The following is a 25,472-nucleotide window of genomic DNA, read 5'->3' on the forward strand; positions in this document are numbered from 1 at the left end:
AAGTTTATTTGAATACTTGTAAATGTAAATCTCTGTGTAACTCCACTACAGCTCACATTGACCCCTCTTAAGATAAGCCTGGCTGCGCAACACGCTACCAAAACTGTGTAGTACAAGCTTATACCAAAGGTTGGGTTTCTTATACCTGTAGTCTGAGTTTTTTGTTGTGTTCCCAGAGGGTACTGCATACAAACTTTGCCTAACAGATACCTCTCTTTGGAGCTCTGCGATTTTATCCTCCTTCCCTGATTCGCTGTTCCGCTTCTGTCATTCTGCCGCACAGTTTATCAATTTGAATCGCGGAGACGTCGATTTTGCTGGTTAGAGCCAATAGTGTTTGGTTTAGGGTTGAGATATCAAGATGGGATGGGCCTGGAGTATCCTCCTCCTGGGATGATTCTCGGTCTGTTCTGGCAAACTGTTCCATCTTTGTCTTTTCGGGTTACCCATTCTGGAGAATTTGCTGCAGGCAGCCGTCGGAGTGTGTTGTTGTATCTCTTGGCCACCTGTGGCACCACTCTTGCCGTGTCCTGCTTTGAGGGAGTGGTCTGGGGGGGGGGTCAAAGGTATCTCCCCAGGCGTGGTCTGTGGGTGCTGTAGGGAGAGATTTGAGTGAGGCACCACACCTGTTTTTGTGCATTGAAGGTGTGGTGGGTGGCTTTGAAGTAGTCTCAGCCCAATCGCCTCCCTGCTTACGGTGATCTGTCTCAGTTTAATAGGCATATGGCCACAGTTATCAGGATATATTTGCTGCTGGTCCAGGTAGGTGTTCACTGCTCCGTGCAAAGGATCTTTTGGAGCCATTGGCTCTAGGTCACTGTATATTTCCCCCCCCCAGGGCTAACAGGTTGGTAGAGGTTTAGCATGCTGAGTGTATTGGGAGCCCTGGCCGGGTAGAGGTGTGGACCCCCGCTGTGGGGGGTTCATCACTCAGCAGCTTTGTCCTTGGGGTTGGGGAGGTGGAAAGCAGGAAGATTGAGGGATTTCATGTTCGGGGTTGATGGTATCCCTCCCCCGAGGCACCCCGTCATGCTGACTCACCACATGTTTGTGTTTGTGTACGCTGATGGCTCCACTGGCAGGACTCCCACCAGGTCAGAGCAGCAGCACCCATTACTGAGCCCCACTCGCTGGGCGCCCAGCCTCTCAGTCGCTGCATGCACTTGTCCATGGTACCTCCCTGTCCAGCCGTCCGGGCACTGTAGGTGGAATCCCAGCATGAGCATTTGTGGGCGCCCCCCTACTGCAAAAAAGCAGGCATATATTTTCTGCCTAGGAGGGTTCGTGCAGATGAATTGTAGACGAACATGGTCTCGCCGCCTCTCGGTCTTGGCGGGAGGGGATTTGTGGGGGGGGGGCAGACGGGAAGAGGCCAACGCTCTCTAAGGGAGCCTGATTGATATCCCTCGGGAAGGTGGTGGTGTCCCGGCTCCCCCTCTACAATCCTGCAGTTGGGTTCTCGGTGAATTGGCGGAAGGCAGGCGATTCCGATCACGGCTCTGATGGTTTCTGATTTTGGCACCAGGTCCGCTGCTCACAGGGGGGTGGGGGGAGAGGGCCTCCCTGTATGTTTTTAGATAAGCACCAGAGCGGTGCTCCGGATCTATTTCATGGGATTCCGGGGGTCTGCGAGGGATCCCACTTGCTCAGTGTTCCCCTGTCTCTGCTATCGAGGTTTCCAACTGCCGTGGCATGCAGGATATTAGACAGGATTTCAGAGCCTCCCACGGAGCGCTCTCAGACTGTGGCCATTACTTAAGCCACGCAACAGCACCGCCCATGTTATGGTCAGTATTTAACCTGTGAGATGTGAACCCACACCCTGTAATGTTTCTTAAATTGTGTGGTTACCTCATCTTCTGCGCCGTGATGCAATTGTATATTTTAACCCTCCATTCTATAGAGTAACTGGATTTCTGTCTTTTCAACTAATTTCAAATCTCAATCATGCATCATGTCTTACATTGATTTGCTTGTTAAAATCCTTGATAGCTACTTAGATTTATAGCCCCGCTGCTCTCTAAAATATGTTTCAGCCTCTGATGGAGTTTAAATGGCACCCGAATGAATCTTAAAAATAGAATTTCTGCAGCATTGTTTGAACCTTCCTGTCCCCTTTGGATACAACATTGCGCTTTTTTTTTTTATACAGCCTTTATACTGCATTCTCCATTGTAAACAGTGTAAAGACACAACTAATTCGTAAAGGCCCCATGCATAATTTACTATTCTTCACTGAACTCCACTTCATTTATTTTCACCTTGTCCCAGCAACTTGTTTTTTTTCATCGCATTCCAAACATATTATTTATTGTACACTGAAATGTAAAAACTTGGATGCCCGAGGACCTTAGCCTGATCATTTATGAAAGGAAAACCATATATTCCCATTTAAGACCTGTCATATTTTCACCACACCCTACTGAGAATATTGAAACAGACTAAAGCCCCTTCTTCTGCCTCCAACCCTATAACAAGGACAGAGTATGTTGAAATATTTTTTTATTTTAAAGATACTATCCATTTAAAAATCAATATGAAATGTGTTGTGCTCAATTAATTTGTCTACCTAAAAACTAAACTGATCAAAATGATTTACTGTAGTTAAGCTTTTAAGCTTTGCTTTCAACTAGTCATTGGAATTAATCCATCAGCATTTGTACTATTTGGTGTAGATTTTAATTTGATAACATTATTGCACCCGCCAGAACCTTTCTTAACATGCATTGTTTAATTTTCGTAGAACTTTCTGTCGAAGACAAAGCAGCATTAATGGAATTCGAAAAACGGGACAAGCAGCGGAAGAATGTCCGATATGGAGGCGGCCCAAAAAGAGGAGTTGGTGTGAGAAGAGGTGGCTTTATGCAGTCCCATGGAATAGATCAGCGAAGAGACAACAATGAAAGCGGTAGAATGAGAGAGAACAGACCTCCGTTATTATCTACGCAGCCTTCTCATGTGGTAATTAATGATGCTTCCATGTTAAAAAAAAAAAAAAAAAACGTAAAGTGTTGGTGATGCCATATGTTTGGAAAAAATACATAATTTGACAGATATAGGAATGTGTTTAAAAACAAATGCGTATTCTAATTACAGTGTGAAATATGGTAATTCAATAATAAAAAGAAATGAGAATAATGCTGGGGTTCAAGTGAAGAAAGTGATCTTTGGAATACCTTTGAATTTGGTACAGTACGTCCAGGAATTTCATCAATTCCGATGAAATAATTCTCAGTTGCAGTTACCAAAGGAAAATATGTTTGGTTTTATTGATGGAAGAGTTTGCAGTGCTTATCTTGTTATAGTATAGGTTCCCATGTTGTACAAATGTATTGCTGTGGTCCAGATGTTAAATGTTTCTAATGGATTCATACCTCCTATGTGTTCCTTCACTTAGGAGATCTGCCTTGGTTGCATCTTTCAGCTATCGCGTGTCTCCATAATGTGTTCGTGAACAGGCGCAAACCTGACAAGCCCCTAGACTGCGTGCCAAAAGGCTGTGTCCTTGTGGGTTCTAAGTGATGCTTGCCCGCAACCACACTCAATGAAAAGCTTTTTCACACATTCCGGTTTTGTATGTAGTCTTGTTCGTTAATAGGTCTGATGCCAGACCCTGCCTCCCCCCACTTAATTCTGATGAATGGGACATCCCTGCAAACCCTAGAGGCACCCTGCCCCTCTCTCCTCTTATGAGAACTCCTGGTTTCTCTCTGGCCCACCCCCATTTCATCCATGGCAGTCTACCATCCTCTCCCTGCTTCACCACTCGACATTAAATTATTATGCCCTACACCCTCCCGCTCCTTACCTGTTCCGCTCACCACCACCACTGCCACCAATTTTCCATGGAGCCATGCATGGTTTTAGACCCTCTATTCCCCAAAAATGTTTTAGATGAGGGGGCACAGCAGCCCGGAACAGGCTCTGAAGGATCTTGTGTCATCAACACTGATGAAAACAAAAGCTTTACAGCCGTATACCCCAAAAGTGAAAGTTGCTGTCAATTTCTCTTTAGGCAACTTTGGCTCCATATTCTATCGTCCTCCTCCTTCCCCCCCCAAACATTTTGCTTTTGAGCCTGTCCTGATTTTAACAGGGAAGCAAAGCCTTCAGCTTCACTTTCCTAGCCTGTTCCCGGTTTAGTCATGAGGAAAGTGATCAGTTCTTCAGACTATCAGTATTGGGAAACTGTTTCCCTTGTGTCTTTTTACCTATTTTACCTTTTTTGGTAACTAACAGTGCACACAGCATCTTACAAGGCAGTGCAGTGGGGCTACATTTGTACCCCACTAGCCTTTTACACTTGGGATTTTGGTAACTTTAATATGGGCCTAAAGACAATCTGGTGGCAGTAGATACATTTTTCATTTTTTTAGTGTGCACATTCGTGTTTACCGCATATGGCTACTAAACGTGGAAAGTGCCCTAATATGGCCGTGCCTCAAGATTTATTTCTTGTCCTTTGGCCCCATCGCTTGTTTGGTGATCTTCGTTAGGGAGAATTCTCAGAAATGTGCCAATTCCCTTCAACCTTAGAGACCCCCAGCTCTTTGGCTGGATTTGAGGACTTTTAATTTTTATCCTGGCGAGAGTGAGACCTTTTTCCCCACTCTCTCGTATTTTTCTGTGATTGAACACTTTTGTTTTTTGTTTTTGGAGTGTGACAAACTCCATAGGCATCATTTTTTTACATTGTGACACACAGCACCTTCAGTGCAGTGGCACAGATTTCCCCAAAGGTTTAAAAACCTTCTCTTGGTTAAACTGTTTCCAAGAGCAGTGAAGTGAAATTGATTTTACTTAAATTTGTTACTTTCTAGACCAAGCACACCATATTTTACAATAGGGTGCTGGAGGGGATACATAGTATCCTTTGTCTAGTTTCTCATGTACCATTTTTCTGTTACCCTTTCTACAATTAATGGCTTTTGGCAGTGGTTTACTTTTTACTACCATTGAGTAGTTCTACCGCGGTCTGTAATTGCAGCTGCAGAAAAGCACCCATGGGTGCCCATTTTGTCAAAATGGCCTGGTCTTCTTTTTTCCCCATTTCTTGTTGGAAAGGTCCTTCTTGAGAATTACTCTGCATGCCAAACCAGGTTTGGTCCCTTTTGTTAGTTTTGTCTTTGGTGGGATTCACCAGTGAAGCCCGCCTCTGACTACAGCGTGTCTGGCAGGGCTGGAAGCAAGGGAGGTGCCTGAAACTACCTGTGCTTAGTCTCCTTGGTTACAGGAATGCACCCAAAGGTAATTGGCTGGCTGTCCTTGGAGGACAGCCACCCTGCTGTGTGATTGACAGCTAAACTGCGAATGAATGGGAGAAACCTGCATAAAAGGTGAGGTCTTTTAGACAGAAGGCAGAGTAGACCACTGGACGAAGGAATCCGAAGAAGAACTTGGAAGAGACGCTTGCTACAACTCCTGGACCGTTGATTTGCCCGATGAAGCTCTGCTGCAGTGCTGAAGCTCAGAATTTGCCTCAACTAGAGAAGCCCTGCAAAGGATGACTTCTCCCCTTGGGTTGGTGGGACCACTCGACCCCAAGACTAACTCATCGGAAATCCCCTCGAAGCTGGCCCTACTTCAAATTGCTGCTGCAGGAACCGAGTGCCAGGGAGAGGGACACCAGAATTGAGTGTATTGTTTTCAAGTCTGACCCGGACTCCCATGAAGCAGGACTAACCAAGCCTGAGCCATCAACAGGATGCTGGACCCCAGATGCGAGGAAAGCCCAGAAGGTATCTGAGAACCGCAGTGGTGTTATTCGCGAGAAGCTGAAACCGCGAAGTGCCGCTGATCTGAAGTTTTCCCATTGCTGCCACCGACTTCGGAATCGTAGTGCAGGAGTCCCCAGACATCCTCTCTTGTCCCCATGAATGAGGCCCAGGAACAGGATCTGCCATACTACAACAGGAACAGATGCCAGCTGGAACCAATTTCTTCAGACCTAAGGTGCTGTAAATTAAGGCGTACTTAGCTCTTGTTGGGTAGCATTGCTAGCTCCCAGTTGAGACTTGCTTTGGCTGTCACTTGCAGAGATGCCCATCACAAGCCTCCCAGCCTGTGGCCTAACAGCGATTTATTTTTCAACAAAAACTCTGACATTGTGCAAGACTTTTTACTTACCTTCAAGAAGAACTCCAGCTCCCTTAAACTTCGGTCAAGTAACATTGGCTGTCCTGGCTCCCTGAAGACTCTTCTAACCTCCTACTTTGTGTTTTGATCTGTCCCTCAAAAACGTCGCACATTCTTTACTTGTGTAGCTGGGAAAGGGTTAATCTACATTGCATTGGCGGGTTCAAAAGTGCTTACCTGTTTGAGAAACTGGTTAACCATTGTTTCTTCCCTCTAACCTTTTCCATTTGACACCAAACTCAGTATTGCTTTAAATGTACCAGTGATATATCAATTTCCAGTGTCCCAGTTATTTGTCACCTCATGGTGTAGGAAGTGTCTGTGCGCCATCCCAAATGGGTATCTACTGATTTATTGAAACAGTGTGTATTTTTGAAGTATATTTAAGTGTTCCATATTTGCTCCCTTGGAAAGAAGGCTTATTCAAACTGACTGTTAAATTAATATTTAATCAAGAAACCTTGAGTATAAGTGTTATTTGGATGCGTGTTGCTCTGAAAGTCTATGTTGCAACCCTACAGCTCACATTGACCCCTCTTGAGATAATCTTGGCTGCTCAGTCACTATACCAACGTGTGTAGTACATGCTTATACCAAAGGTTGGGTTAACTATTGCCAAGTGGACAAGGCTGGTGAAGTCTCCCACAGGGTACTGCATACAATCTTGCCTAACACTGCGGGCAGGTGGTGAGGGTCTATTGTAGAGTTGTTATATTGAGTATTTTGCTTTGCTTGTGGTCAACTAAACCCGCACAAGGCTAAACTCCATTAGAACAGCAATTGTAACATGCCAAATATGGATAACTTCAAGAAGCCCTAACCATTTTAACAGTAGATCAACTGAAAGAAATGTTTTAAGTCGGAAATCTTCCTGTAAAAGGAACGAATAATGAGTTGATGACGAGGTTGTTGAATCACCAAAGTTTGGGTAGTAGGTCTGTAAAACCTTCTAACATAAATGTGGAAATTGATAATGAGGATGATAGTTCAGAGTCGAACTCTAATGTCCTAGAGTCGGAGGAGGTAGAGGTGTCCCAGGATAGGAGCCTCTCTTTGCCTCAGCCTGCCCTTTTGCTACAGACCATGTCCACTGGGACCCCACAAGGTCCATCACGGAGTTCAGAATGTGTGTCTCTTGAGAAAATGAGTCTTGAATTGGAATTCAAAAGGTTGCATGCTCAAGTTGAATCCAAACTTCTCCAGCATGGGGTCTGGAATGGATTCACATGCTCATGAATATTCCCAGTTGTCATGCTGGGAATCCCCAGTAAAGAAAAAATCAGTTTCAGTTTAATATATGAATTGTCTTTCTCCTAACAACCAATCACTGGTCTCTGGGTCATACTGCCCCCAGCCAATGACTGCCCTCTACCTAATCTCCTCCTCTGGCAGCCATCTTCAGAGTTTTACTCCATATTTTCAGTCAATCGATCCTCAAGCTCCATCGATTAACTTTCTGACTAAAGGGGGCCAGTTTTCGGAATCTTCAGCCTCCGCTCAAGGGCTGATTTTCGTTGAGTTTCTTCTTGGAGGATTCCAGAAGCTTCTTCAAGGCCTACACCACGTGTATATGGCAATGGAGGACGACTCTGCGCCTCTCCAAGGTTTACCCCGGCTGCAACCCACGGAACATCTTTTCGGACAATGACTATTCCCTGTGCCTCTACTGCCTGCTTTCGGAACAGACTCATGTAGATGACTGCGTGGCTTGTCGGGAGATGGTGCTGTGCACGCAGGCCTTCCGACGCAAGCGCCTCAACGAGTGGCTGCAGGACAAGGACCCTGCTCTGGGTGAGTCCCGGCAGCATGCCTCCCCTGCCCAGAAGAAGAAAGCTAAGACTTTTGAGGGCGCCCCTCCCGCAGGGGCCAAAGATAAGGCCAAGCACTGCAAGTCATTTGCCTCCGGGATCGCCGTTTCAACAGGCTCCTCGGCAGCCATGGCGAGTTCAGCATCTCCAGCACCTTCGACCACGAGCCAACGCTCAAGTTCTTCAAAGAAGAGGAAGTCGGACCTTCCGGGCAAACTTTTGGAGAAGACCCAGGCTGCACTGACGGAGAAGGCCAAGGGGGAGCGAGGTCACGACCCTCCCCCTAAGGTGAAGGCTGCAGACCCGGTCAAGACCTCGAAGGTCCAGGTGCATCAAGCAAAGAACATTTCCATCGAAGTAGTTGCAGTGTCCCTCACGAATGCCTGCTGGGGTGGATTCGCAGGGCGCGGCCCCTAAGGTGAGGCTATCCATGCCTGCCAGGAGGGAGTCCTCTTTCCAGCCCATCGAAAAGACTCCGGAGAAGGTGATGCCCATCATGTCACAAACGTCTCCCCTGGTCACAGAGAAGGGAGGGGGGGCCCCAGGGCACAGACAGTTCCTCAGAGGAAGAGCTCGTCAGCCTCCCGGTCCTCCAGGAGGGGAGATGCGTTGAGAGCAGGCCCTACGGGGGGGGGGGGGTATCCTGACAAGGGCGATGATGAAGGTGACAACGACGAGACCGCCGAGGAGCAACAGGGCGGTGACGGAGCGGGTCAGCCTAAGACGCAAACGCCCGGCCCCTGTCGCCTCCACCCTAGCAGCCACCTGGGGATATGTCGGTGGACATTCTTACGGCTCTGCATACCCTATGCTCGGAAATCTGAACAAGGATGCCTCTTGCGCCGGCGGCCTCGCCCGTGGCGCCGGGACCATCAGAGGAACCACCACCCAAGACGAGAGTTCACCCCCCTCTGCCTTTTCACCCCTCCACTCCCTCCCCCACCGAGGGATGACACAGAACCAGACACTGCGACGGGCACTGGCCCGGACTATGGCGGCGGCCTGGGGGATCTTCCGTCTCCTCCGGCCAGATCTTCACCACCCGACGAGATTGGCTCATTCCACGCCATGATTTCCAGGGCCTCAGAGCTGTTCCAGCTCGTCCCGGAGGTAAAGAGGGCTTCCTTTTCCAGCGCCGGGAGGCGAAGAGGAAGACCGTACTTTCGATCCCGTTAATGGATGACATTTGGGACAAGGGTTTGTCCCTCATGAAGAACCCTTCATCGGCTCCATTGAAGGATTGCTATGAGAAGAAATTGTCTTCGGGCTCATCATCGGCGGCCTCCTCCCCGCTGGACAGTGAGGGGAAGAAGTTGGATGCCATGGGATGAAGAGTGCTGTCATTGGCGGCAATGACCATCAAGGCCGCTGACGCCCTCACCATTGTGGCGTGTTAAGACAGGGAACTTTGGTTCAAGATGGCCCTCTCCTAGACTTCCTCCCCGACAAGCGGGCTGAGGCATTGGAGATTCTACAGAAAGGCGAGGTGGCGTCGGACCACACCATTACAGTGGCCACAGACATTGCCAACACAGGATTCCACCAAATGGGCAACAGCATGTACCTTCGTCGGCGAGGCTGGCTGAGGGCCATGAATTTCCGCAGGATGTTCAGTTGAAGGTGCTGGAAATGCCCTTTGGGGAAAATTTGTTTGGAAAGACTGGACGAGTCTCCAGGCGATCAAAGCGGACACTAAGGCTTGTGCCCTTCCCACTCTTCAGCAACGGCGGCCGTCCTTTCTAAGTTCTGGAGAGAAATCTCAAAGTTCCTCGAAAGAATTTCAGCCCCCCGCTCATTGGCCAGGGAGACCTGCAGGGGCCGCACCAAGTCTGGAGGTGGATGTAGTCACCAAGGTCCTCAAGGTGGCGCTTCAACGTTGAAACAAGACTGAACTGGCCGTGGCGTCGGGCCCCCACCTGTGCACCCCGGTGGGAGGCTGGCTGACAAACTTAGCGTGTGAAAGATAATCTCCACCGACCGTTGGGTGCTGGATGCTCTCACCCACACCCTAGAGTTCCAACGGAAGTGTCCAAGGATACCACCAGTGGCCCGTCAGGAAAACCATGTCCCTCCGCTGCTGCTGGAGGTATGGGCCATGTTAAAAAAAGGGGGTAATGGAGCACGTCCCGAAGAGGCTCCGTGGCTTCAGAGTGTACTCTCGTTACTTCCTCATCAGAAAGAAGACCGGCGGTTGGAGGCCCATTCTGGACCTCCGTTGTCTGAACAAGTACATAAAGTCCAAAAAGTTTCAGATGGTGACCCATCAGCATGCGCTAGGACAGCTGGAAAAGGGGGATTTTCTATAATCGCTGGACTTGGAAGATGCCTATTTTCACATCCCCATACACAAGGGACACCGCAAGTACCTACGCTTCATGGTGCAAGGACAACATTAACAGTTCAAGGCACTTCCCTCCAGGTTGAAGTCGGCTCCACGAGTGTTCAAGTGCCTGGCCCCGTGGTGGCGCAGCTACATCTACGAGGGATCCACGTGTACCCGTACCTGGACGACTGACTCATCCAGGCGAACTCGGAGGATGTTGCCGTCGACCTCACGATGAAGACAGTCCAACTCCTGACAGACCTGGGGTTCCCGATAAACTTTGTAAAGTCCTGCTTGACATCACAGGATGCGCTGTTTCTGAGAGCCTGACTCAACACAGTGTCATGCCTGGCATCTCTGTCAAAGGAAAGGATCGCAGCCATCTTGGGCAAGGTACATCAGCTGTTGGCCCTGAAGGTCGCAAGGGTGAGGTCTGTCAAGTCCCTACCCGGCATGATGTCATGCATATACCTCATTCAGCTGTGCAGGCTGCCGCATTTCCTCAACCCCGTTGGGTCAAGGTGTCGGAGTTTCGGGGACAAGGTCACGCTCAAGAGTTTCCGTCGAGTGATACGATGGTGGGGAGTGCGTGCACCTCTGTCCGCAGGCGTGGATTTCCAGACCCCACCTCATCAGGAGACTGTCACGACGGACTCCTCCTGGAAGGATAGGGAGCGCACTCTGGAAGTCTTCATGGAAGAGCCCTGTGGCTACCGGAGGAGAAGTCGTTGCACATCAACGTGTTGGAGCTATGGGCAGTGTTTTGGGCCCTGAAGTCCTTCCTTCCGTCCCTCAAGGGCAAAGTGGTATGGATCTTCACGGACAACACCACCACGATGTTCTACATCCGGAATCGGGGAGGAAAGCAAATCCCTGGCGCTCTCCAAAGAAGCGCAGGACCTTTGGCAATGGGCTGTAACTGAGGGGATGTTCCTTGTCCCTTTTCATCTAGCAGGAGTGAAGAACACCCTCGCCAGCTCTCTCAGCAGGGAGCTGTGCTCTTGCCACAAGTGGGAACTTCGGCAGGACCAAGTGGATCACCTGTCCGCAGATGGGGCAATACCCAGATTGATCTGTTTGTGACAACGACGAGCACCAAGTGCAAGGTTTCCCCAGCCTGGGAGCATGGGGGACGCATTCTCTTTCCCCTGTGATGGCCTGTTTTTGTATGTGTTCCCTCGTTGCGTTGCTTCTTCGACTAGTCAATCAACTGAGACGGTCCCAGTACATGATCCTCGTCGCACCGGCGTGGCGGAGGCAGATATGGTACCCGGATCTTCTGGACATGTCGGTGTCTCCTCCAGTCAAGCTTCCGGCAGACGCAGATCATCTTGCTAGGGAAGGAGGTGCGATTCTGCACCACGACCCAGGATCACTTAACCAGAAGGCCTGGTTCCTGCATCATTAGTTTGGGGCTACGATCTCTCAGTGGATTGTAAGGAGGTACTTGCCAAGGCCAGAGCTTTGTTTACTTACTCTCAAATGCTACGGGCACAAGTGGAAGAGGTTAGCCGTTTGGTGCTGTACTCAGATCTACCCTCTACGAGTCACTGCCCCGCAGGTGCTCCCGTATTTATTGTCGTTGGCCAAGGCAGGACTGGCCCATGCTACCATCAAAGGTCATCTGGCAGCATTTCCTGCTAGAACCACCAGATCTCCCAGACGATCTTTCTTATGGTTGCATTGTTTGGTCAAGAAGTTCGTCAAAGGACTATTTTGCTCGTTCCCGCCGGTGAATGCTCCGGCCCCAATGTGGGAGCTCAATGTGGTGCTTATTAGGCTCATGGGTCCCCCGTTCGAGCCTATGCATTCGGGGCCACTGAAGTTTTTGTCCTGGAGAACAGCTTTTCTTGCAGCCATCACCTTTGCACAGCGAGTGGGAGGGATAAAGGCCCTCTTGTAAACCACCTTATTTGACATTCCACGAGACGAGGGTGGTGCTACGGACGCACCCCTCCTTCATGCCCAAGGTGCCGTTGGACTTTCATCTAAACGAGCCCTTGGTGTTACCTGTATTCTTCCCGACGCCTTCGTCACGGGCTGAGAGGACTTTGCACTCGCTGTATGTGGCTAGAGCACAGAAGTTCTATGTGGAACGCACGAAAAGTTTTCGGAAGATGTTGCACCTTTTGTGAACTTTTGCCCTGTGAACCATGGGAAGGCCCTCTCCAAGGCTTCCATTTCCAGGTGGCTCTCCGGCTGCATCACCCATTGTCACCGTTTGGCAAACCGACAGTTGCCTGACCGTCCGAGAACCCATTTGACCAGAGCGATTGATGCAACTACGGCATTCCTGTCTGGTGTGCCCCTGCTTGACATCTGCAGGACTGCTACATGGAGGTTGACGCACACCTTCACGAAGTTCTACTGCGTCCACAGGGATTCCAGGGAGGAGTTCAGAGTCGGCCAACCAGTGCTGTGCAACCTGTTTGCTTGAAGGTGAGCCTGGTGAGGAGGTAAGAGATGCTTGTGTTGAGCCTTGCCACCTCACGTGGTTGTGCATGTGTGTACTGCTATGTATTCTTTATTCATGAGCATGTGAATCCATGCCAGACCTCATACTGGAGAAGGAACAAGTTACTTCCCTGTAACTGTTCTCCAGCGTGGGTCTGGCATGGATTCACATGGGAACCCTCCCGCCTAACCCTCTGCGGCTCTTCTCTTGGTCCTACTGCCACTTTACGTGCTACCAAATCTGAAGATGGCTGCCAGAGGAGGGGCTTAGGTAGAGGGCAGTCATTGGCTGGGGGCAGTATGACCCAGAGACCCGTGATTGGTTGTTAGGAGAAAGACAGTTCAGAAGTGAAACTGAAACAGATTTTATTCTTTACCGAGGATTCCCAGCCTGACGACAGGGAATATTCATGAGAATGTGAATCCATGCCAGACCCATGCTGGAGAACAACAGTTACAGGTAAGTAACTTGTTCCATCAGGACAACAAGCTCAGGGAATTGGAAATGCAACATGTTCTTGAAATGAAAAAAATGGTCTCTTGAAAATATTTCCCTCCCAGAGTCCTCTAGGTCTTCCAGTCCCAAGAGGCCTTGCCTGCCTAAAGAAGCAGTGAGGATGTATGATGTGAAACTTGATATTTTGGATTGGTTGGGTCCCTTTGAGTACAATCATGGGATTCAGAGTCTCGCAGGGAATCAGTTGATTCCTTGGCTTTTGTCTAGGTTTCCCCAGGTTGCAACTGATGCTGTAATGGAGGCGGGTGAACTTGAAAGACAGGAGTATGAGAATGTGAGGCTGGCTTTGATAGCCAGGTTTGGGAAAATTCCTTCCCAGTACCTTAAGCGGTTTAGGACCCTCAAATAGACTGATGGTACCCTATTGGGCTACCTCGGTGTGTGAATGTTTGAAAAAAAACATAGATGGTTGGGTTAAGGGTTACAGAGTAAACTTCTTAGAAGGAATGAGAAAGCTGTTTTTGATCTAGTTTATTTTTTATGCCTGCTCTCCTGAGCTGGGACAACACTTGGCTGACTAAAAAGAGATTGATCTCAAGAAGTTAGCAAAGGCTGCTGACTTGTGGGTTGCCAACAGGGCCACTCACAAGGATAGGATTATTGGGCCTCTCACTAAAAAGATGAAGGGAAGCAGCACAAGAAAGATAGATCATAGAAATCAGATTCCAATCACCCTAAAGAGGGCCACAAACAGAAAAAAGGGTAAACACCATTGGTAACCAGGTCAGTGTAGTGACACCTCTGAAACCAGAGGGAGTTCAGCAGAAGCCCCCATTCCAAAGAACATTTGGTAAATGTTATGCTTGTGGGTAAAGTGACCATGTGAAAGAGGATCCCAGGTGCAAGGGTACACCTTCAAGAGCCCACACTGTCTCCTTAGCCTTCATTCCCCGCGGAAGAAGTTCATATGGCAAATGGTAACTTTGAAGTATTGGCTGAAGACCACATTGGATTCTCAGCCAGTGTTTGTGTCCCTGGGTCTGTGGGAACAGCAGAATGTAGATGTGTATACCTCTATTACAGACAACACAAACGAATACTACAAGGACAGTGTACTTGTAAATGGACAGAAGACCCTTGCCATTAGAGACACTAAGGCCAGCATTACAGTAGTGGATGAAACTTTTTTCAAGCCTGAGGATGTTGCTAAGGCTCCCACTAAACTTGCTGGAGGCCCACTCCAGATGATGATTAGCTACCAGATCTTCCAGTGTAAAAATATGACTGTGAGGATACCAGTCAGTGTTCAAAGTGAGGTGCCCGGAAGAGTCCTGTTGGGGGTTGACTTAAAGACTCTTGGAGTTGTATCAAGCACCCCCAGGCCTACCAGTAAAAGGAAGCAGGAGCAGACTAGATTGGCCAGAGGGGAAACTTTAGATGACTCTCAATGGGAGGTTAGAGTTACCTATAGCTTCCAGTCCACAGGAAGGCCACCCCTCTAATTCTAAGTCTAAGGAGACAAAGGTGTAACCCAAGGTCTCAGGAAAGAAGAAAGGTGTGACCCCTGTTCAAAGTACAAGGATCTCTCGGAGAGGACAGTCCAAGGTCACACCTGCGACCCTTACACCAGCTGAGGTTGAGTGTGAGGAACAACCAGAGAGGGGTGAATCAGCTACTGGTGAGACAGAGCTTGAAGAAGCCCTTCCATTTTTTGGAGATCTGAATCCAAGAGGCCAACCTGAGCTGCAGACTTTGCTTGCTGACGGTAGGACAGGCTTCAGCATAGGTCAAAGAGTGTCCTACTGTTACTCTCACCTAGTATCCACAGGGACGCCACACAGCCGGGTTACTCGCTGGTATGCTTCTCAGCTTTGCCCTAATGTGGTCTGTGGGGAAGGTTCTTGTGGTAGAATTAGACGTGCTCTCCATCCTGCCTTTTTTGCAGGGGCGCATTGTCTTTCATGGGCGAGTGCGGTCCAGTTACTTCACTGAAGCCGGCCCGTTTGATATTGTTCAGGTAGGTCTTATTGCTGTTCTTTAGTTTTGTTGCTATCCTCATGCCTTTCTTTGTTTAAAATGTCTTTTTTTTCTCCCTTAGGTATGCGGAGCTTCAGCGCGGCGAACTGGCCTGGCTTGGTTGAGCCCCGCTGGTAAATGATGGCGCATTAAGAGCGGTATGATGTGGTAAGTAGTTTTACAAAGGTAGCGGGCGCCCCTCTCTCGCAAGAACAGACATGATAACCTGTTCAGTGGTTATTAACCACTTGAGAGTTCGCAGCCACTGCTTTTACTCACTGTGCCTTTCACAGATGGGTAATATCCATTTGCATATCAGTCTTTGTCCTGCCCAGGGGCAGTCCAGCACCGAAATACAATGGCAATTCCAATAATGTGGTAAGTACATGCTATGCACAGCGCTGCAAAGTCTTTCCTTTGCTAACCTGTGTTTTCCTTCCTTGTAGGTCGCAGTGTTCTAAAGCGCGAGTGAAATGTCCAGAGTGGTGCCAGCCGAGAGGCGACCAGCCAGGTAAGCCTTCTGAGCAGTTCGTAATTTGTAAATGTCTCTACAGCTTTCTTTAATGTTGCCTCGATCTTCCTCTTTCAGGTCGTTCTGTCCGGGAGGCGTGCAGATTCGAGGAAGCTGTTCTCAGTAGCTGCGAGTGTTTAAAGATGAAGACTGCAGGTAAGATGCTGCTGATGATCTTCCTTTTGTCTCCTTGCAGGTTCTGCTTCTCCGATGTTCAGAATTGCAGGCAGCTAGCATGATACTAAAGACATTTCCCAGAATGTTTTTCACACAGCTCATCTCTACCTTTTCGAGTAAGATATGGGCTCGAAGTAGCGGAAGACTTTAGGAGAGCAGGGACTAGCATTGATCTCAACCACAGCACACATTAGTCAGCTTATTGCATTAATGACCAGCACGTTTGTAACTGGTGACGTGTTCCTGTTGGGCCACCCATGTGTCTACTACTGTGTTCCCGATAATCCGTAAGTTTAATTGTAATATGTTTAGTGTCTTCCTGTTTCCTAGGCTGGCACTATTTAGCTTTGCTCCTGTACCCTGAGTGTGCACAGTTGCAGGGCACCTTGCTTCTGAGCTAGCACAGAAGCTTTCAGTTTCCTAGTTTCCAGAGGGGAGGGCTGATTTTCGATGACCTGTTTTTAAATTTTGCTTTGAGGCAATTGTTAGTTCAATGCTCACCCCCCTTCTCCTTTTCTTTTTTGGATGTGGTATGGGAAATATTGGCACCCCCTTGTTCCTTCTTTCTCTACCTCTCCTCCTCCCATCAGGATCTGGAATGTGATTTCCAAGTTTCTTTGAATGTCCCTTGACACCTCCTCTCTCCACCACTGCATCCAACCTTCTCATTCGCTCATTGTACCCTATTTCCTCAATCCACTCCATGTTTTACTTGGTGCTTTGTAGCAATTTCATTGCAATTTAGCACAATGCATAACAGCATGAAGTGAATGTACCCCACATCTGTACACCTTCGGTTAACGTAGAGCAAGAACATTAACCCTTTTTGGTCACTGGAGAGTTATAATCAGTCTGACTCCAACTCAAATAACTACTTTTTCTCTCATAGGTGTCATTGTGCCAGGATTTAACTTGACGGGTTCTGTTTCATCCATACAGTGATCTTGCCTGGTATTTCCGTGATCAAGAAACACATTCCTCTGTCATTAATTCTCTGCTCTTCTGCTGCTTCTAACCTGTGACATAATCAGATCTATGTGATCACTGAGAGAAAAAATTATTTGAATCCCAAAATACTGCTTTTTTTTTTTTGTTACCACTTTGTACCCGATATGTATGCAGGGGAAGATCCCCCTGCACCTCGCCCAATACCCCTCCACCTTTTTTAATTAACTCGGCCCCCACACACGTATACAGTAAAATGGGTTTTTCGAAATGTGTTATTTTGGGATTCAAAATGATTTAATTATCTATTTTGGCATGATCCCACATAATCTACTGTTTCTGACAATGGGTTAATTAAGACTACACTTTTTTTTTTTTTTTGGACAAGCGTCCATTTCTCACGGTACATGAGATTAACCAAACTACTCCCTAAAGATGTCCTAATTGAAGGAAAAACTCTCTGAATGTGTGCATTCATTATCCAACGATGTCAGAAGGCACAGTAAAATAGACCCTTTAAAAACAAATCTTTAAAAAAAGAGATGACTCTACTTCCCTTGTCAACATCTTAATTAAGATTCAGCTCAACATCACCCAGTATGCTTACAGGCACTTGTACGGTCAGTGGATAAAGGCCAAACGCTCTGCACAACCTGTGCAGTGTTCACTGGATGAGTGAACATTGTAAAAGTAGAGGTGAGTATGCTTTTCCCAGGCATCATAATCCATGCTTTCCTGGGTATCGTAATCCTTGCTTTGCCAGGTGTCAGAATCCTTGCTTTGCCAGGTGTCAGAATCCTTGCTTTGCCAGGTGTCAGAATCCTTGCTTTCCTAGGCATCAGAACTCTTGCTGTGCTCCGTGGAGGTTCTGTTACACTGTTGTAAACAGATGGAGCAGTATGATGTTCTGAACTCAGGTTTTTATATTCTTTAGGAAAATAACAGATATTAGAATTGTGCCAAGAATCAGGAGTCCCTTTTGCCAATATGTTGAAATAAATTCAAATAGGGTACTTGTGTTCATGCACTTAAATATCTGCCTAAAGGCTATGTGTCCTTTGCCGCAGTGCAGGACTCCTGGTTTCGTCAAGTGACTTCTGCTTGATTTTTTTTTTTCACGTTGCCGATATACCTAAAGAAAAAGTAACTGCAGTTCTCCACTCTACCATGGTGTGGTATTAGCGGTAAACGGTGCTGCTCAAGCTGATGTTTTTGCCCATGCCAAGTGCATGGTGAGGTAAAATAAGCAGGCTGGTATCGCAGGAAATGCAGTAAGCAGCTAATCTGCTTCCATGACCGAGGGGAAAAGTCAAACAAGGGCAAAAAGTTCATATTCTACGATGTTGCCATTTTTTAAAACCCACGCCCATCCAATACTGTTTTTATGTTATGACCGCCATTAGCATTACTGTCATGCAGAAACCATAACTCTGACTTTGGGAACATCCATGCTAATATTTGTATTTGATGGATCCAAAGTTATGTCGGAAGCTCAGCTCACCATCATGACAGACTGGTTTTCAACTTTGTTTTAAAAACTTTATTTAATACTGGCATGTTAGCAGAACGGTATATCATAGATCATGTAAGGCAATACAACATAACTGCATGACATAGGTACACTGTGCAATCAATTATACAACCTTTGGGGTGTTGGGGATGGGGGGAGGTGAAGGAGAGAGAATATAGTGGGTCAGGTAGGGAGGGTTTCATTTCACAAGTTCTTTGCCTTGTCTTCCTCCATTATTAAGTATGATCTAAGGGGTGCCCATATGTCCTTGGGTCTCGAGCTAGACTGGACCCCTCGGACGTAAGATTCTTGGCAGTCTTGTGTGCTGATCAAATCCCGTATCCAGTTTTGGTGTGTTGGGGGATCTTTTGATTTCCATTTCCTGAGGATGTTTCATTTGGCCACTGCTCCTCCCACTGCAAATCGTCTGCGGGTTTTGACTGATGCCTTCCCTATATCTCCCAGTAGGTATTTCAACGGTGTAACCGCAAAGTTTGTGTTTAGAATGGATTTCATAGTCTTTGCCATTTCATACCAGAATTTCTTGATTGGTGGGCATTCCCAGTACATATGTATGGCTGTTGCATTGAGTGTGCCACATTTGGGGCAAGGCTGTGGGTTGGAGGGGCAAACTTGGAGATTCGATTGGGAGTAATGTGCAGGTGGTTCAAATTGTTTAACTGGATAAGTCTAAAGTTTGCGCAGGGGAAGATGGTTTTTGTATATCTGCAATAGTTTGCCCATTGTTGCTCTTCTATCTGGATGTTCAAGTCTTTTTCCCACTTGCTTTTAATGTCATTCTTGGTGGTGTGTTGGACTGTTATCCTGTATAGCATGGAAACGTTGCCCATGAAGCAGCCTTCTGTAAGGATCTCTGTTAGAAACTTTAGGGTTGGAGGAACATTCGGGAAGAAAGGCTGCTTTTTTTTGTTGCAAGAAGTCTTTAGCCCTTTGTAGTGTAGAGTTGTGGATAGTCCTTTTCTTGCTCTGGATCTGACAACTTGAGGAAGCGGCCTTCTGGGAAGAGGTCTCCAATTTTGGCTTGCTTTTCAGAGTCCCAAAATGTTTGTATAGTGCGGTCCATTGTAGGTTCCAGACGTGGGTAGTGCCATAGGGAGTAGGTGTGGCCAGTATGCCGTTTCACATCTTACTCTCTTGAGGATCTGCGACCATGCTCGCACTGTCGATTCCATCAGGTCGACAAATGTTTTTTCTCTTGGTACCTTGGCGAACATCATACTTTTGAGTTCCAGGGTGGATGCTGCACATTTTTCTGCGTGAATGTGTGCAAATTGTTCTACAGTATAAGACCAGTATTTTGTGAAGTGTGCCTGTGCCGAGTAGTAGTATAATTGGAAGTCCGGGGCTACCAGGCCACCTGTATCGTAATTCTCACATAGTTTAGGTCAACTTAGTCTGGTCCTTCCCAGATGGCGAGTTTTTGTAGTGTTGAAAAATGTCCTGCCTGGCCAGATCGGGATACCGTTGAATAGGTATAGTAGCTTTTGCACTACCAACATTTTCAGTAGGGCGATGCGACCATAGAGGGATAGTGGCAGCTTGATCCATACATTGAGTTTGCATTCCAGTAGTGTCAGATAAGGAGCATAGTTATTGGCGTACAAGGTTCATCTGTCCGGTGCCATTATAATGCCCAAGTATCTTGCAGTGTTTGGGGACCAGCATAGGCCGAAAGAAGAAAGACCTAGGCAAACTTGCCTGCAGTGTGGGCCGCACACCCTTAAGTCCCAATTGGGTTTCAAAGAAAGTATGTTTTGTGGATTCACATCAATGGATCATTAGTTATTTGAACTTGGTGATTTATTTAAAGTAACTGTAAACAATAGCTTTTCTGATGGGCAACACAGCCCTAAATGGCCAATGTATTTCGGACTCCACAGTCCTTCATCGGGGCCTATCTAATCAAACAAATTAAAGCCAAACATTTAATATCAGTAACAATTAGACCAATCAAGTAAGAGAAATGATAATTCAATATCGAGACAAAATCAAGAAAAAAACCAGAAACATCACATGTTATAGGCATAGAAAATCAACAGGGTCCCACATATGCAGAGACGTAAACATAACAAAAAAGGGGGGGGGGAAGGAGAGGAAAAAGAGTCAACACAATGATATTAACCATTAAGCATTACATTATTAAGCTTCTTGCTATTAGGCACCTTAAATGTCAACTGTGATGCTAGCCAGTCATTGCTGTGGTGTCTGATATTAATAGTGCTCCAGCTAGGCAGATGCCATGTGGGTTTATACATAAATTACTTAAAACAGTTTCAAAACCCTGTATTTAATTCCATGGTAAACCTGTGAATACTACGTGCAAAATGCTATTGTGTCAAAATTCAGAAAAGTGGCTGACCTTAGCCAGTAGATAAATGGCGTATTCAAACTTAAAGAGTTTGCCTTTCCACAAGCGGCTCAACCGCTATGCGTGAATTCACAAGTTAACCTGTTGCGAAAAATTACATTAATTAAAGCGTGATGTCAGCCCGCTTGCATTTGCCACCGTAATCATTACATCTATGAAAAGCGTCTGAGTGATGATCTATCATGAGACTCCTACCTTGTGTGGAATGCTTCAGCACAGGATACGTGTCTCACTGAGTCACGATTCTGTGTCAAACAACTTTGCTAAGTAGACGTGCAGTCATGCTCAAAGTGAGGCTGCGATTACCACGGTAATGCCTCATGCAAGATGGTGGACTGTCCGTGTGTTTTCCACCATCTTGGACGGCATAGGCCATCAATAGCTGCAGTCTCGATCGTGGACTCGGTCAGTGGGATTATTTCAGACTTGGTAGGGTTTATTTTATAACTGGAGTATCTAGTGAATTCGGCTCTATCTTGTAGCACCGGAGTAAGATGGATGTTAGGGTTCCTGATGTATAGCATTGTGTCGTCTGCATAGAAGGATATTAATTGTGGGGATCCCGTTATGCAGATTCCTCTCCCGGCATGATTGTGCCGTAGACTCGCAGCCATCCCCTCTATTGTTAGTGCAAATATTAACAGAGAGAGTGGGCAACCTTGCCTGGTACCTCTTTGTAGCGTAAAGGTGGATGATGGCTTTTTGTTGGTTTCTACCCTGCCGTACGGTCATGGTACAGTATACTTATGATTCGGAGAAACCCTGCGCCAAATCCCATCATACTCAGGATCCCATACATGAATTTCCATGAGATGCAGTCAAACACCTTGTCTGAGTCCAGTGTGATTGCCACAGTCTGTGCCCGGTGGTCTAGTTGGGAGGTAATGGCGAAGAAGCGCCTTGGGTTCAGGGCAGTGGAACGTCCAGGAATAAACCCTGATTTGTCTGGGTGGACCAGTTTAGTCATAAACGGGTTTAGTTTGTTGGTTATGGCCTTGGCAAAAAATGTGTCGATGTTGATTAGGGACAGCGGTCTGTATGAGGAAGGGGAATGTGCAGGATTATGTGGTTTTAGCAGAACGATGATGGCTTCTCTCATTGTCGGAGGGAACATTCCAGATTCAAGTGATTCTTCTCATACTTCTAGGAGCCGTGGGGCCAGTTTGCCTTCAAGGATTTTGCAGAGGTCTGCCGGTAGGGCGCCCGACCCAGGTGCTCTGCCCACCTTAAGGTCTTTCATTACTTGCTGTATGTTTTCTAAGATTAGTGGTAGATCCATGATGGCACTTCTCGAGTGAGCTTGGGGAGTGGTAAGGAGTCCAGATACTGCCGCAGTTCTTCTGTTGATACTTGGTCTGCGTTTGTATAGAGCTTGCTGTCGAATTCCCTGAACACCTCGTTCACCTTCAGTCGGTCTACATGCGTCGTGCCTTGATCTGTAATGCTAGTGATTTGTCTGTGTCCCTATTCTGTCTTGACAAGGTTGGACAGCAGTTTGCCAGATTTATTGCCCTCTCCGTATTTCCTAGCTTTAACTGGTTGCGTTGTGTACCAGACCTCTTGTTCTGCTAGTGTTGTGAATTTGGCAAGGGCTTCATGTTGCCTGGTCAGTGTTGAGGGTTCTGGTAGTCTTGTATATGCTGTCTCTGATTCTTTAATGTGGGCTGGCTGGGTGCGTATGTCTTTCAGTGTGCCGTGAACCTTGGAGATCAGGTGCCCTCCTAGCCACGCTTTATAGGATTAACAGATTGTGTGGTGTGATTTCACGAGTTGTGGTTCCGGTCGAAGAAGTCCTGCACTTCGATACAGAGTGTTTTGTGGAGTGAGACATCTCGTAGGTCAGGGGCATTCTCCATAGGTGGTGTTCTGGTGTGGGTGAGAAGTACCACTGGTGAGTGATCTGAGAGCATTCTCGGTAGTATAGTGCATTCTTTCAGTCCCAAGATGCAGCTCGTAGAGCAGAGCCAATGATCTATCCTGGATCTCGACCCGTGGACCTATGAATGAAATGTGCAGTCTCTGGTGTTAGGGTGCCTTTCTCTCCAGGTATCTGCAAGTGGTTGAGGGGATATGGCCTGTTTTATGGTAAGTGCTGCTTTTAAGTTCATTCACGGCACAGTGGATGTCCTGTCTAATAAGGGGTCCAGTATAGTATTGAAGTCGCCTCCCCATATCACTCTTGTTTCTTCTGTAGGGGATATCGGGTTCACAATCTGTTGATAGAACTCTGGTGTGTCGACATTGGGGCCGTATGTATTTATGATTAGATCCTGGCCATGTAGCGAGCCCCATATTATTACAAAACTTCTGTTTGTGTCTAGTTTTGTTTTTTGCCCTTGGAATCCCAGTTTGCGGTGAATCAGTGTCACGACTCCTCTTGTCTGCGATGAGTAATTTGTCGTGAAAACCTGTGGGCCCCAAGCACGGCCTAGTGAGTTGGTCATTTGGTCCATGGTATGCGTTTCTTGTAGCAGGAGAATATCTGTTCTGTGCCTATTGGCATATGCAACTATTTTCCTGGCCTTGATTGGGTTCAGAAGACCTCTCACATTACATGATAAAAGTCTGGTGCTTCTGGTCATTTGTTGATATGCCATTCATGAAGTATCTAATGTCTTCTTTATTGCTTCCATTTTGTGGTAGTCTACTTCCCATTGCAGCCATGCCAGGTATTTCTCTTTATTGTAACACCATTGATTAACTTTACAAACATTTTGACAACATAACTTTGTCCTGTACCGGCAACTGGCCAGTATTCTTCCCCTTCCCCAACCCTCACCTTCCCCCCAATCGGGCGGTGTATCCCACAAAACCATCTGCAACTTTGCAAGAGAGAACTTTAACTGGGGTGGTGGAGTGGGACCGTGTGGACCCAACCTACTACAGGGCCTCGGCTTCACTTGACTTGTAGATTGGTGTGCTGCTATTTTGTGATTTGTAAACCCTCTGGGTTTTGCTTCTCTTCCTGTGTCTTTAGTTAGGGTCGTATGTTTTAGGTTTTGTTGGGTGCTTCCGGAATGTGGCGTTCAGTAAATGACATGGTGTCTTCTGGTGTCTCAAAAAACTGTTTTGCCTGCATGCTGGATGTGTAGCCTGGCGGGGAACAGCATTGCGTATATTATTTTCCGTTCTCTGAGGGCTCTTTTTATGGGGTCAAAGGATCTATGGACAGGCTGAACTCCCATTGAAAAATCGGGGTACATGTGGACACGGTTAGAGTCAAAGATTAGCGGGCCCTGTTCTCTTGCCAGGTGGAGGATAAGATCTCAGTCTCTATAGCTGAGTAGGCTGGCTACCGTTCCTGGTGGTGCTCCGGGTTTGGGTGGAGGGACTGGTGCTCAGTGAGCTCTTTCAACTAGGAATTGTCTTGAGAATTGTGCGTCCGGGAATAGTGAGTGGAGTAGGTCTTCCAGAAATTGTTCCATGGGCATGTTGGTCTTGCGTTCTGCCACCCCGACCACCCTAATATTATTCCGTCTAGATCTGGATTCTAAATCCTTGCATTTATTCTGGAGGGCCTAGATTTCTTTTTGGATCCTTTCAGTGGTTTTGCTTTGGGTGTTGGCAGTGTCTTCTAGGATAGAGTCCTTGTCCTCTGCTTCAGAGACCCTAGTATTGAGTTTTTTGATGTTTGTTCGGATAGAGGTGATGTTGCTGATATCGTCTAGCTTGGCGTTAATGGCGGCAAATCCTTTTTCCATTGCTGCCATGTATGGAGCCATACTTTGTGTTGAGGTGTCCGGGGGAGGGTTGCCAGATGGTTCGGTAGTTTCATTATTGTGGTCTTGTTTGGGGGATTTTGCAAATGCGTCCATGGTACCCTTCTTTTTTTCTTTGTTTTTGGCCCCACCTGCCATGCTAATGGCAGGTGGGGACAAAAATATAGTTGAAAGTGGGGAAGATATGGATCCCTGCCTGTAGAATTAGTTGGTTGTATCTGGTGCCTGGTAATCAGTTAGTATTGCCCCCTCAGTGATACAATGGGTATAGTTGAGAGATGTAGGGGGTTTGTTTTCTGGCCCCTTATTGCGGATTTGTGGTGCTTCGGTCTGGAGTCTATGGGACACTTGACAGGGGGATATGAGGGCTGCTTTACACCCTTACTGGTGATGATTTTGTTGTGGTGCGCCAGTAGCTCACGGGCGGTAGTCTGGTGTGTTTGCTGCACGTGCATTGTAGCAGGGTGTCACTCATGTGTAGTGCGCTGCAAGGATGGCGGTAAACCCTCTGTCGAATGCTAATGTCTTGTGAAGCAGGCTGTGGGGCGGGATGGCCGTCCGTGTGAATTGCTTGCCCTAGGATCAATTTCGTGGGTGGGGGCGGGGGAGGCGACTGTGGTCCATGTTTACATGGGGATTCGCGGTGTTGCCCTCCCAGCCCTACGTACCTGAATGACTGCCCCGAGCCAGGAGTTGAATTCCTTGATGTTGTGGGTTGGTCCGCAACCGGGGAGCAGAGTGACCTGAGCACGGATAACATGCTAAGTCTAGCCCTAGAAGCCTGCTACGACCCGGTGCGGTGCTGTGCGTGTTGCCTTTATTGGGGCGGTCCTCGCTGTAATCGGGGGATGTAGTTGCTTGGCGCTCAAAGCCCTGTGGTGAAGGTGATGTAGGGGCTCGATCACAGCTCACCCCCTCCCGGAGATTATTGCAGCTATTGAGCTGCTCGTGGAGAAAGTTCAGACAGCAGTGGAGGGTGGGAGGACCTGGATAATGCTGCTGGGCTTCTTGTGGGGCTTCACGCTCTG

The 25,472-nt window shown here is 47.4% G+C and overlaps 1 protein-coding gene across 6 annotated transcripts in view; it reads left to right on the forward strand.

Annotated features, from left to right (window-relative positions):
• Nucleotides 1–25,472, forward strand: part of RBM33 (RNA binding motif protein 33) — a 1,526,085-nt gene that overhangs the window by 383,977 nt on the left and 1,116,636 nt on the right. For all 6 annotated transcript variants that reach the window (XR_011303311.1, XR_011303310.1, XM_069647955.1 and 3 more), the window contains one exon: nt 2,744–2,961. Coding sequence is in view for 4 of the 6 variants with exons in the window: in XM_069647955.1 (XP_069504056.1) it covers nt 2,744–2,961 (218 nt within the window). In the remaining 2 variants the exon portion in view is untranslated. The remainder of the gene's footprint in view (nt 1–2,743; nt 2,962–25,472) is intronic.

The sequence above is a fragment of the Ambystoma mexicanum genome, chromosome 2q (assembly GCF_040938575.1).
Source record: "Ambystoma mexicanum isolate Mex_15411 chromosome 2q, UKY_AmexF1_1, whole genome shotgun sequence".
NCBI lineage: Eukaryota > Metazoa > Chordata > Amphibia > Caudata > Ambystomatidae > Ambystoma > Ambystoma mexicanum.